This window comes from Corvus moneduloides, chromosome Z, assembly GCF_009650955.1.
Source record: "Corvus moneduloides isolate bCorMon1 chromosome Z, bCorMon1.pri, whole genome shotgun sequence".
NCBI lineage: Eukaryota > Metazoa > Chordata > Aves > Passeriformes > Corvidae > Corvus > Corvus moneduloides.
In genome coordinates, this window is record NC_045511.1 from 14,398,336 (window position 1) to 14,412,353 (window position 14,018).

Genomic DNA, 14,018 nt, shown 5'->3' on the forward strand with positions numbered 1-14,018 from the left:
TTTGATTGCATTATACAACCTTATTTAACTAATTGTGGACAAATGTATGGATAAAAAGTGGCTGGATCATCAGTCTTGGAGAGTAATGCTTAGTGGTGCATCATACTCTAGCTGTGTGGCGTGCAGTACCACATGGGTTGGTCCTGGGATTAGTCTGATAAGCACTTTATCAGTGATCTGAAAGGTGATGGAGTGAGTGTACACTCCTGAGGTTTGCAACTGGCATGAACCTCAATCATCTTGGGTGGGGAGAATACCTGATACCTTTGAGGGCAAGGCCACCATACAGAGGAACCTAGGCAGGCTGTAGGAATGGAACATTATGGAATTCTGCAAGAAAAATGCCTAATGCTGAATTCAGAAAGGAATAACCCCTTGAATTGATAGAGTCTGGGTAGCAGTCCTGGTGAAAGGGATGCAGGGGTCCTGGCAAACAGCAATCTAGGTATGAGTCAGCAGTGTGCCCTGGCAGCAGGGCCAGCAGCAACCTGGGCTTTAGTAACAGGAGCATAATTAATAGATGAAGGGAAGTGATCAGCTTTCGTTAGACCCTAACTGCAGTGCTACATTTAATTTTGGGCTTTCCAATAGAAGATATATAAACCATAATAGGCTCAGTGTGGGGCTACCAGGATGGTCAGGGGTCTGGTGATGCCTTATCCCCTAGTCCTAGAATTAAGTCAGACATGGTTAAGGGATAAAAGGGTTTTTACTTCGGTATTTAATAGGGATCTTTATGGTGCAACAGTTTGTCAAGATGGAACACGCCAAAATGCACGCACCCCATATATCACATATACAATTTTATAGACCTTGCAAATTAGCATATCTGACAAAGATTCCCCAATGAGAGGCTTAAATTAATGGTGTGACATCTCCCTATTCGAAAGTATTCCCCCCCCCAGATGGGCCTAATCTTAGTTTACAGAATACGTTCTAGAGAGGGCCTTGGCTTTTCAAGATAGCACAAGGCTTTCTGGCCTGCAGCTGTGAGGCCTTCAGGATGTGTGGTGTTCCGGCCTAGCAGAATTCCAGGACTATGCTAAGATATCAGGCTTAAAGATTGCAAGTATGTGTGCTAAGGACACTGAGAATACATAAAAGGAATGTAAAAGGAAAAGGCAAAAAATCATAATGGCATCACTGGAACACGTGCCCTGTGAGGAGAGACAGGCATCTGCACTTGTTCAGCCTGGAGAAGAGCGAGCTTCAGTGGGATGTAATAGCCTTCTAATAGCTGTGCATTATAAAGGATATGGAGCTAGGCTTTTTACAGTCCTGAGAGGGTGAGATAACACCGAGTTTAAGCCAAGGCAAAAGAGGTTGAGACTGAATACAGGAAATCATCTTTTTTTTATACAGCTGTTGTGCAACCTCCATCTTCAAAGGTTTTCAAAAACCAACAGGCTAAAACCCTGAACAACGTGATGTGGTCTTCAAGCTGACCATGTTTTGCGCAGGAGGTTGGTCTCGATGACCTTCTGAGGGTCCATCTTGTGATTGTATGAAAGCAGTCGTGGATGCTTTATTTTGCAGCAATATGCAAATATTTCCCAGTTGACAGAAAGACAAGAAGTACTAATGTTGCGGAGGTACCTCTGATCTTGGGATTTTGCTTTTGTTTAATTTTGGTACATTTCATGTCTTTTCAGACATGATTGATTGTGACCAGCATAGGCTGTTGAGGAGATTTCATGTTTTGTTACATTTCAGTGATGTGAGGTTTGAATATTCTGTTCTTTATCCACATGTTTGGCTTTTCCTCATTTTGTCTCATTTGTGACCTTGGAAGTGCACCCAAGTCTCAGAAATACACTTTTTTGTCTGTTCAGCCTCTGCGCCGCCCTGACTCCTCTGATGACCGCTATGTGATGACCAAGCATGCTGCTATATATCCAACTGAGGAGGAACTTCAGGCAGTCCAAAAAATTGTTTCTATTACTGAGCGTGCTTTGAAACTGGTTTCTGACAGCATGACTGATCATGAAAAAAGCAAGAACAAAGAGGGAGATGACAAAAAGGATGGAAGTAAAGACAGGTATTTTACTTTATTACTTTTTAAGAATTTTATTGTTTTTCTTTCCCGTTATCCATGCTTCCAGGATCTCATCTCTTTGGGGTTTTTTACAGTATTTTGAAGTCTCAGAAGCATGTGGAATACTGTTTTATTTCACTTCTTTATCTTAAGGATTATTTTTATTATTTTTACATTATTATTTTAAATGCAACTTTTAACTATAATTCACAGAGCTTTGAAAGGCGTTTTACGGGTGGGCGTTTTGGCTAAAGGTTTGCTACTCCGTGGAGACCGAAACGTCAATCTTGTTTTGTTGTGTGCTGAGAAGCCCTCCAAGACGTTACTCAGTCGTATTGCTGAAAGTCTCCCTAAGCAACTTGCAGTAAGTAGAGTTTAGATTTTTAGATTTGAATTTTTTAAGAGTACTGTAAAAATCTGTCCTCAAGTTAAATGTCTGCAGGGCTCACTGTGCTGCTGCGTGACATAGCCAAGGTTCAGTTTCTTTCCGTATTCTGAGTGTTTCTGTCTGAATTCAGAGACTGCTGCGTGTTCTGCATTCTCTATATTGTGTCCATACAAGCGTGTGCTCTAGCAGTGTAGTATCAATCACCATTTAATAGACTTCATTTATGTGGGAAATAGAAATGAGCATGAGGAAGGCCATTAATCAGTTACCAGTAGCAATAGAGGTAATTGCGCAGTGTTACAGCACGCCTGCTGCCTCAAGGTCAAAGTTCTCCATTAATGCCTGTCTTTTGTGCTTACATATTGGCTCCTATTCATATGTGTCAGTGCTTTATAGTTCAGAATTAGTTAGCTAAGTCTTATGTGGGATTTTTTTTATAATTTGGACCTTTAGAAAAGCAAACATGCAATCTTAGAGCATTCAGTGAAATTAATACAAACCCTTTACAGAATTTCCACAAGAAAGTATAAAACCTCTGGTCTCTGATGAACAAAGCCTGTCACTATAGAGTGCTTGTCGCAGCATTAGTATGTCGGTGCAGTCTAGTAAAATGCTTGACAGAATCACTGGCATGGTAGAAGCTTTAGCAGGATCAGATTAATTAGAAAATAATCTCAAATTTGCTCATTTGAAGTAACAGAACAAAAGTAAATTTTAAAAATGGGCATCTTGGTATGTCTTTGTGGAAATGTTCACTTGTCCATGTGTGTGGAAGAAGGTCACGGAGGTGCCTACAGCTTCCTTTTGGGGCTATTTAGAATTATTAAATAAAGTTGCAGAAGGCAATTCAAAATAACCACTTTGTTAGTTACTCTTACTTTTTTTTTTTTCTGGTACTTATCTTGCCCTTTGTTTAACATTTTGTGATACCCAAGCATAGGATGTACCTAGCAATACCCATCTGTAACTGCGAGCTTGAAAAATAACCCCTGCATCTTTGCTTTTTAAAGGCTTCTATGTTCCAGTGAGAAACACCCTGCTAATTAATTGGCACTGAGGCTTTTCTTTATCTCAAACCCCATCAAGATTCTCGTTATGTAATTGTAATTATGTTATGTAATTGTATATTAATTTCCTTTCTGGGCATCTGACTTCTTGGTTATGTATTTTCATTAATAATTTGGAAACAACATGCAAGTCCACATATATTTATATCTTTACACTGTGTAGTGTGGTTTCTATGACTACACAGGTATCCGTTTCATATAACTGTGGTTCTATCTTTTTCTTAAAAAATGACTATGTTGGAATCCTTTTTCTTCCTCATACTTTTATTGGCCACATGCTAATAGAAATTTCTGTTTCTCAATATTTAGGTAATCAGTCCAGAGAAATACGATATCAAGTGTGCAGTCCCAGAAGCAGCAATAATTTTAAATTCGTGTGTGGAACCCAAAATGCAAGTTACAATCACACTGACATCTCCAGTCATTCGGGAAGAGAACATGAGGGATGGAGGTTGGGAAGTTGTTAAAGACGTTACTTCTTTCTCATCTGTTTTTTTATGTTTATCTATTCTGCTTAAGATGGCACTAAGGTCCTGGAAGGCAACATGCTGGCACATGTATTTGATCGAAACCTTGCTTTTCAACAACCCGTCTCAGTAGAGAACAGTTGGTTAAAAGAAATGTGTATATGATGCTTTTATTTAATTTTTTAAATTTCTAACTTTATATCCAACCTCAGCTTTCTGGAAAAGGTACAAGCTTGACTTTTTTCCCCCTCTTTTAAAATTATGTGGAAAACAAAGTATTTTATAGCAAGTGGCTATAAACTGGCTTTCTAGAGCAGACTTGCCTTAAGAGAAAGATTATATGGATTTAGAAAATCAAATCCCATGTTTTTGGGTTTGAACTGGGTCAGTATTACCATCACTTGGACATTCTGAATAGCGCCACTTAAAATGCACTTTTACAGTACTTTTGACAGTAACAGTGCTTCTAACTTTAAAAGATGATGCGATTTTTTCCAGCTCTCTGAGGTTGTTTTTTGGTCTGGAGTGCTTTTTGAGTATATTTAGGCTCCTGGTATTACAATCAGTCTTCTATCCAACTGGCAAACCCAACTAGTACAATAAGAAATGGCTTTGTTGTTGAGCTGAAGCAGAAGGTGGAGCTTGGGAATCAATTTACGTTTCCGAAGTCCGCAGTTTTTCTGGTGCCAGCAGTGTTGCTTTAGGGTCTGTTCTGTAACACTTTCAAAGCTCCAAAAGCTTTTAAGCCAACAAGCATGATTAATGTCTGCAGTACATTGGTTCTTTTTATTTACGGGTCAGATAAAATTAACTTTGTTTCCTTTTAATCCTGTATTTTCATAGTTGAAAGAGATCATAGCAAACAGGGTTCTGGTGTTTGACAGTGAACCTACAAATAGGAAATCTGAGGCTGTTTTAACACTTCTCATATGCAGGTTGAAAGAAATTGTATGTGTGTATGTATACATGTGCTTGTGTATATACGTATTTATATAAGCCACGGAGGTTTTTTTTATATTTCATCTCATCATTACATGTCCTCTAAAATACTTGAGGTTTTTATATTGCATTAGTAAGTGTCCTGTAGCTGTGACTAGTGCATTTATAAGCGAGCTATGTTAACAAAGTCATCCTACATAATCAGAAAGAAAAATTTCAAGATGCATTCTGTGGTTTGGATGACTTCCAAAGAGTCTTAGAGTGTTTTGTACATGATTTTTAAACTGTGCATAATATTCCTAGCTATAAAGGGTTTGTATGTGTACTGTCACACCCAACCAGTTTTACTTGGTTTTTGACAATCTGAGTGTAACATGACTTTGGGCTGAATCCAACTTTCCATATTATTTAACTTTATAAAGAATGCATTTTATTATTAAATTAGACTAACCATTCAACTAAATTAACCCTTAATGCCATGTTTATTTCTTGATCTACTGTGCAAAAGTGCAGTATTGATTCCTGCTACAATACTCCATTTCAACTAAGTGGTTTCTGGCCCAACATTCTATGATGTGGACTAAAAATAAAACAAATTTCAAATTGCTATCATCAGTCCCCTAAGTTATGCCACCAAAAGGAAACAAATCTGTATTTTTGTCTGACCCACACTTGAGTTAAATTATCTTTGTGAGTTTATTCACTGCCGAATGCAGTACTGCCTCTAGGCAAACGAAGTCAATTTAGACTTCTCTTCAAGACACTGAGCAGTATAAAATGGATGTGTAGAAAAGTTTACTTTTGAAACTGGAGCAAATAGAAGACTGAATTGCCAATTATTGCAGGAAAGAAGTTCCTTATTCCGAAGACTGCTGCTTATTTGCTGCAGAGTAACAGTATGTGTTTGTGTTTTCCTTCCTGCAGCTTCTCATGCTCTGTGTCTTACACTGGTTTAAAGTTTTCATTTTCCCTAGCCCACTTGGGGAGCTAGTTAAGGAAGGCTTTACCGGAAGAACCAGTCTGAGTAAAGATGCAACTTGAGTCTTGCATGTGGAGTAGAATCATGTTTGATGTATTATTACATGATAAAAGTCTGAAAAATTAAACAGTGAAACTAAATTGTTAACCGCATAGCTACTGTTCCTTACAGTGTTGTGCGTTTGACAGTTGACCGAATCTAATACATTCGAAGAGCTCTAACCCAGCTGTGGAGTCTTCCTTCATCAAACAAAGTGTACATACCTACAAACACATCTGTGTGTGCGCGTGTGTCTTTTTTATCCTTAGCTAACAGCCCCGGTCCAAAGCCTTCTAGCAGAGGGACTTGATTCCTGTCAGGGGTTGCTGCCAAGACATCGGAAGGATTTTTGACCAAGGTTTTCTAAAGCTCAGTGTCACACCTGCCATGCTTTACAAAGGAGGGGTTTGGATGCATAGTCCTAGCATCTGCTGTTACTTTGTGTTTGTTTCTTTTTTTTTTTTCTTTTCGTCTTTGTCTCTCTCCTAGAATGAAGCAGTGTTCACACTAGTCTTAAAATAGTTGACTGGACAAAATGTATTTTACATAATAAAACTTACCTAAATTGACATACCTGTTAACTTTTAATGAAGAGGTAGTGTGGACACAGCATGTCTAACTGAAGATTAACCCCTTATGTTTAGGCTAGTAATAAGTTATACAGGGTAAGAATTCATGCCCGTATTCTGTAAATTAATTCAGTTTTGTCTCAGTTTAGTAGGGTGGTAGGTTAGGCATCTGATTTTAGTTAAATAGTCTTTAAGGGGTTAATCCTGAAATGTGAAACATATGCAAAAATCCACAGAATAAATATTACAGGAGTTCCTTGATATATTTTTTCAGTCAATGTTTTCTCAGTGTAGTACGTGCCTCAGCAACTTCTGACTTTGAGAGTCTTTTTAAGTTCCATGGGTATTCTTATGATAGCTATTAGTAACCCATTAGATCAACATTTCCAGCACTAAGTAAGATTCTTTTCTGTACATTTTAATTGCAATTCTCCTTAGTAAAATTATTTTACAAATTGAAGGTTTTCAGAGGTAGAAGTAAAGTTTCAAATTATTCAATGACTTATTGTGCTAAAGGTTTGCACAGTGTCACCTATTTACATATTAGTTTAGAAGAAAGTAAATAATTGACTGATTAGGCTATTGACCCCACAGCACCTATTTTCATTTTTTAATTTCTCAACCTTACTTTGCCACTTTTTCCTGTGGTAGGTTTTCTCAGGATGTACTCCTTGTCTCATATATCTGGGTTGTACCCCTTTCATCACTTAGCTTTAGCTGGCACCCCTTTTGTATAGGTTTGGAGGGGATTCTTATTGTTGTTTCTTTTTGGGATTTTTAAAATTGGTTTTGTTTTAAAAGAAACATCACTTTAAACATTTTCATTTGCTCTGTAATTGCCTTGTTAGTGAAGATTGTCATCTTTCCACTTCAATATATAGCCTGTAAGCTGGAATATCTGTGTGAGAAGTTACCTATGTTCTTCTCAACTTTGCTCTTATGAAGTCTTCGCATTTTTATCTCTGTGCAGAGCAATAGAATTATCGTATCAAAATGCTTAAATCTGAATACTAGTAGTAGTACTTCACATTAAATTTAGTTACTGTATTGCAAAGTTATGCCACCATGTTAATTCATGGCCTCTTAGCTCTGTATTGTAAAGAATCCTACTATACATTTGTGATTTCAGAGCACAATTTCTGCAACATTCCTAAAAGCTTCTCGTTGCAGGAATGTTTCACGAGTCTCATTATTTTTTATTTTATTTTATTCCCTGGCTTACCTAAATTTAGGTCTTGGAGGAGTAAACTGTACTGTTCCAAACAGCCAGCTCCTGTGAACTGTGTGCCATTGAGTGATGGCTTTTTGTTTCATCTTATCTGGTGTATCGCCAGTTATGCTACCGCATATGCTGTGACTAGTCACGATAGCCGTTTTCATAATGAGCAAAAAAATAACTTCTAACGGTGATCACTGATCTGATTATATCCATACAGTTTTCAAGTAACCTGAGGATACCATTTCACATTGTTTAGTGGTTCCAGTTTCATTGATTAAACCACTTCTGTGGTCTCTTCATTTTTGGTAGCAAACCAGTCAGCTTGGTAATTAAGTTTTTTTTGAACATTTAAATATGCAAGGTCTGCTATGTTTTCTGCATCTTTCAGAAATTTTGCTTTGTTTTTTTGACTATTCCTTGCTTCTCTTTATCTTGTTGACTCTGTGTAAAGTAGTCCCTTTTTAGATCCTTTCTTGCATCCTAAGTGTTGCTGGAACATATATATTATGGGCTGAGGAATTTTATTTATATGGCTAAGAGAGAAGGTACTAGAAAACAAGGAACTCTGTAATATTGAAGAACATGTCACATTCCTTTAGTCAGGTTTTTACAGCAAAATAATTTCAAGTTTAAGGCATGATAAAAATAACATCATTACTAAACATTTAGTGCTTTTAAGATTTGTTATACTTAGCTTTTCTTTCAAGAATAGGTCCCAAATAACACGTGACAATTAAAATTTAAAAGAAACTAAGTTTGAATGTTTCTACTTGGTTAAAGTGGATTTTTGTGTTCCTTCTGTCTTGTGTTCTCTGTGCTGGTGCACTGTGTCCAACCATCCTTCCTTCGGTATTTAATTTTAGGGGATATGTGTTTTTCCAGTGTTAGCTGAAATAAAGAAGTACTACGCATTGCATAATCAGCAATGCAGTTGAAAATAACCTCAGAGCTGAAGTGCAATATGCTCTTGATCTTCATACTGGGTCAATGCTCTAATCCTAATTGAGCGACTTTTGCTGAACATTTACATTTCTCGTTCAAGGGTTTAAACTTTAAATGGCATGTGTGACATTGAAGCTATTTAAGGAAGTGTCTTTCTCACCTGGTCAAACACCCATTCCTCACTGCATTTTGCCAATTCAATCCATTTTAGATGTAACCTCGGGTATGGTGAAAGACCCACCGGACGTCTTGGACAGGCAAAAATGCCTTGACGCTCTGGCTGCTCTACGCCACGCTAAGTGGTTCCAGGTTCGGAACATCATTTTACTTTCTTCTTGTAGCCTTATGAGAGATTAGTTCAGTTGCAATATAAATGTTTAACTGTGTGAAAACACTCAGCGTTGTTCATGCTAATAATATTTAATATTTCTCTGGTCCCTAAATTTAACTGTAGAAGGTTGAGTATGGAGGAGCTGCTTTATGCAGTTATTGCTCATTTGACGTCATTTTTTTTTCTGGTCATTGAGAAGGCGATGTTGAAAGCTTGACTCGCTTGGGGTGATCATATGTTGTATATTTGTTATATATTCCATAAGGCTGCAGAGTAACTTTGCTTTAAATAATGGAATATGTGTTTAAAGCTTTGTGTTTAGATTTAAGACTTTTTTTCCTATTTCTTTAAGTGCATTAAGTGTAGGGAATGAAAGGTGAGAAGCAACTGTTTGGTTTAGTGACTTTGCATTCTGGCAAAGGCACAATAAAGAAACCAAACAGATTCCCTTGACCTTTCAGTCTCTATACCTATTTCTTAGATCTTTACTTTATCCTTTTTATTTCTAATATAGAAAGATGCTGTATTTATTGTTACAAATGAACACAGGTCAAAGTGTATAGGGGATCAAGAAATGTTATTCTTGTATAACCTGTGCACTTTGACTTCTACCACCTTAAATTACTAACCCTGTATAAAATACTGCTGTAAATGGCAGCTCACGGAATAAAGTTGTAGAACGATTTGTTTCAATCTTGTATCTGAGCTTCCATTGAACAGTGGTGTTTTAGTGTTTCAACATTTCCTGTTTGCTGTAGGTGCAGGGGTTAATTAATTTGATTTTGTATTGCTCTCAAGGCTAGAGCTAATGGTCTGCAGTCCTGTGTGATTATCATACGTATTCTTCGTGACCTCTGTCAGCGGGTTCCTACTTGGTCTGATTTTCCAAGCTGGGTAAGTAATGTGTTTTTTTTAATGAGTCATCTTAATAAATATGTTACTACAAGGAAATTATAGGGAAGTGTTAATACAATTTTTAAATTCGGACTGTTTCAACAAGTAATGCAGGGTTTTGTTTGGGAATTTTTGAGGTTTCTTTGCTAACAAATTCTCCAGATTCCCTCTTAAAAATACAGTTTTCTGAGATTTTGTCATTTAAAGCTGGAAGGGTTTGGTTTTTTTTTTTCCCCAAAAGGAATTTTCTTGTTTCTTTTTATTCTTTGTGAATAGATTCCTATTCTAGGTTTTAGCATTTTTTTTCCTTTATACAAAAAAACCTACTTTTTTCTAACTACCTACTTCGAATTGCTTGGAGTTTGCTGAGGCTTATTTAAAATAATGTTGGCTGTGCCCAGATAGTTCTGTGATAACAGAAAGAACTTGAAAGAAAAAACCGCAGTAATTCTTATGATTGTTAATATATCCCTTTCTCAAGGTAAAATACCACAGTACTTAAGTACAGCCTGTGGTTGTGTCATCATCATATTTTAGTCAGTGTCACTTAAATCTCTGGATTTTATCAGGTCACCTCTCTTAATTCTTGCAGTTAAGTCTTGGAGCATTGCTTTTGCATTGACTATCTTACATTATCTCTCCAGGAGTGCAACATGTGCTCCAAATACTAAGAGATGTAGGATCTGTAGATTGCACAAAGTTAGTCTGGAACAAATACCTGAAGTATGTTTTGTGTGGAAGTAAATTAGCTCTGACTGTTGTATTTTGCAGACCAAATCCAGTTTGCACTGTGCTGCTTCCTTCTCAGTTTTGGCAGGAAGAGTGCTAATATTGTCAAAAAAGTTTGAGCAGTTGACTTCATTTCAATGAGAAGTTTTACAACTCTACTAAGTTTGCAGACAGTTTTATTAAATTACTTCTAATAATATTTATTGCTTCTGGAAAGGAAGAGTGGAGCAGTAATGTCTGCTTTTTTAAATATTTAAAGGGAAAAAAACTAGTGCCAGTTTCAGTATTGCATTTCATGAAAAGTACACTAAAAAAATACAGCTTAAAAGATGCTAAAAAGTAAGTACCCTCTTAATATCACTATGATACTGAGTTGCCAGAAAATGAACCCTGGCATACTTTCAGAAAAGTATCCTTACAACTATTGCAACACAGAGCAGACACATGGGGGAAGAATAAGAAATGTGGTTTCTTAATTCCCACATTATCTGTTCCAAGGCACATCCAGAAGGGAAGAGAGGTATGAAGCAGTGTGTCAGACCTTGCTGTATCTCAGCCCTCTCCAAAAGGGCTGATTCCTGATTTGCTCCTGGTACCTGATGCATTCTCAGTGACATGGATCAGCAATGAACTGTAGTCAGCTGTTCTTTTGGCCTGTAGGAAAAGTCTTACTGATAAAAACAATGACAAAATGAAAGTGATGATTTCTGCCAGTTCAGATGGAATTTCATAGATTGGAGTAATACAGTTTTCTGGATACAGACCTTCTCCTACCATCTATACTAGAAACCTTTTACAAACCAGATGACAGAGCTTTTTAAAAAAAAAAACATAAGTAGTTGTAAAAATAGAAGATACTAGGAAGTCTGAATGTTCACAGTAGTAGCACTTCATGTGCCTGAAAGTAAAAACTAAATTAGAAGAACTTTGTCAGGTTCCTACGCATTGTTCAAATTTGAAATCCAGCCTTTTGTGCACATGAACACCAGCACATCATAATACACATTTTCCTAGGATTGAGTTAGAGACATCAGTGTATTGTATGAGGATCCAAAAGAACTAGATTCTAAAAAATTTAAATCCAAGATCTGCTTTTTTTTCTTTACTGATGCACTTTGCTTTCTACTTGAAAACGACTAAATTTCTATTGCCAAATCCTGACTGATACAGTAGGGCATGGAAATAATGTGCTCAGTAATTGAAATCTGTCAGTTAAATGGAGCTAAAATAGAAAGGAATGGGCACCCTTAGTGAAGGATTGTGATCAGTGCTGCCTGTAGTTACTTGCATACATCAGAATAAATATTAACACCTGGAAAGGAAAAACAAAAGGTAGCATTTGAACAGCGTAAATGTGGTGAGGAGGACAAGGCCCAAACAACAAGTGCCTCCAAAAAATTTATCAAAAACCAAGAGAGACACATTGCTTGAGAATTAAAATTGCCAAAGAGGTAGTAGTGAAACATCCACAGGCTGGGAAAGAAAACTAGGGGAAGCTAGTCTTTACTTTCACAAATATTTCTATAGGTTCTTCTGGAAAAAAAATAAAATAATAAAAGTAAACAATAGAAATATTCACAGAAAAAATCACCAGTATTTAAAATAGAGCAAATTTTTAAACCATTTTAACTAACATCAAGTAATGCATACATTTCAGTAAACATGTTTATCCTAGAGGTTTTTTTACACTTGTTTAACATCTGAGTTAGTGTTGGTCAATAACCAGGAGAAAAATTGCTGTGAGCTTTAGTTTTGCTAAACTGAAAGACTAGTGAGGATATTTTTAAGAACATTAAATTTTTGATGTTCTAAGTTTCTGTACTCTTGCAGAAAAAAAAAAAAAAATTCTGAAGCATCCTGTTTCATTAGGTATACTGTGTACTGAATTCTTTGGCTGACAGAATCAAGGGTCCCACAATGTTTCATACTCCAAAAAAATGGCTCAACAAGTTGTCTACCTACATATGTAGGCTACTACTGTATAAATTTCTACAAAATTATTGTACAGCTTGTGCTGGGAAGAAGCCCATCATAGAATCACCGAATTGTTCAGGTTGGAAAAGACCTTGAAGATCATCAAGTCCAGTTGTTAACCCAGCACCACTAAACCGTGTCCTTAATTGCCATATTCACATGTTTTGTGAACACTTCCAGGAATAGTAGCTCCATCAGCTCCCTGGGCAGCCTGTTCCAGTGCTTTACAACCCTTTCAGTCAAAATCTTTTTTCCTAATATCCAATCTAAACCTTGCCTGGTGCAACTTGAGGCCGTTTTCTCTTGTCCTATTACCGGTTACACGGGAGAAGACACCAACCCCCACCTCGCTATGCCCTCCTTTCAGGTAACGGTTGTACAGAACAATAAGGTCACCCCTGAGCCTCCTTTTCTCCAGGATAAACACCACTAGCTCCTTCAGGAGTTCCTAACAGAACTTGTGTTCCAGATCCTTCCCCAGCTCTGTTCCCCTTCTCTGGACATGCTCCAGCACCTCAGTGTCTTTCTTGTAGTGAGGGGCCCAAAATTGAACCCAGGATTTGGGGTGTGGCCTCACCAGTGCCCAGCACAGGGGGACAGTCCTGGTCCTGCATGCCACACTGTTGCTGACACAGGCCAGGATGCCTTTGGTCTTCTTGGCCACCTGGGCACGCTCCATCTAATGTTGAGCCACTGCTGACCAGCACCCCCAGGTCTTTTCCCCCTGGGCAGCTTTCCAGCCACTCTGTCCCAGCCTGGAGCTGCAGGAGGTTGTTGTGACCCAAGGGCAGGACCTGGAACTTGGCCTGGTTGAACCTCACACAATTTGGCCTCAACCCATGGATCCAGCCTGTGCAGATCCCTCTGCAGAGCCTTCCTGCCCTCCAGCAGATCAACACTCCCACCCAGCTTCCATTTGCAAACTGACTGAGGGTATTCTTGATTCCCTCATCCAGATCATCAGTAAAGATACTAAACAGGACTGGGCCCAACACTGAGCCCAGTGACCAGCTGCATGTATCAGTATTCAGTGTTAATCTTGCACCACTTTTCTTTTTATTCGTCTTTATAAAATAACTGGAGGTTCTTTCCATTTTAGCTGAAAGTATTCTATGATGTGTAATGTTCTACAAAATTCTGGATTCAAAATTCTCTACTGAGAAACAATAGCAGCTTTTTTCTGTCTTAATCCATCTTCTAATTTGGCTGAATCCTCCTGTTGTTGGTCTAGGCTATGGAGTTGCTTGTGGAAAAAGCAATTAGCAGCGCAACTGGGCCACAGAGTCCTGGAGATGCACTGAGAAGAGTTTTTGAGTGTATATCTTCAGGAATCATCCTTAAAGGCAAGTTGCATTTGACCCCTGTATGTATACTTACGCTTAGCTAATCTGTAATCTTGCATGAAATAAGGTAAAAGTGTGCTGCTAATTAGCCTGATTATTGTAG

General features: G+C 37.8%; 1 protein-coding gene across 3 annotated transcripts in view; it reads left to right on the forward strand.

The window, feature by feature from the left end:
• The window catches only part of ZFR (zinc finger RNA binding protein), a 47,746-nt gene that overhangs the window by 30,546 nt on the left and 3,182 nt on the right, over positions 1 to 14,018 (forward strand). For 2 of the 3 annotated variants that reach the window (XM_032097251.1, XM_032097252.1), the window contains exons 13-18: positions 1,833 to 2,038; positions 2,249 to 2,399; positions 3,800 to 3,941; positions 8,856 to 8,953; positions 9,774 to 9,869; positions 13,804 to 13,915. In XM_032097251.1, the coding sequence (XP_031953142.1) occupies positions 1,833 to 2,038; positions 2,249 to 2,399; positions 3,800 to 3,941; positions 8,856 to 8,953; positions 9,774 to 9,869; positions 13,804 to 13,915 (805 nt within the window). Of the gene's footprint in view, positions 1 to 1,832; positions 2,039 to 2,248; positions 2,400 to 3,799; positions 3,942 to 8,855; positions 8,954 to 9,773; positions 9,870 to 13,803; positions 13,916 to 14,018 lie in introns of those variants that run through there. The other variant, XM_032097253.1, reaches the window with a different exon arrangement.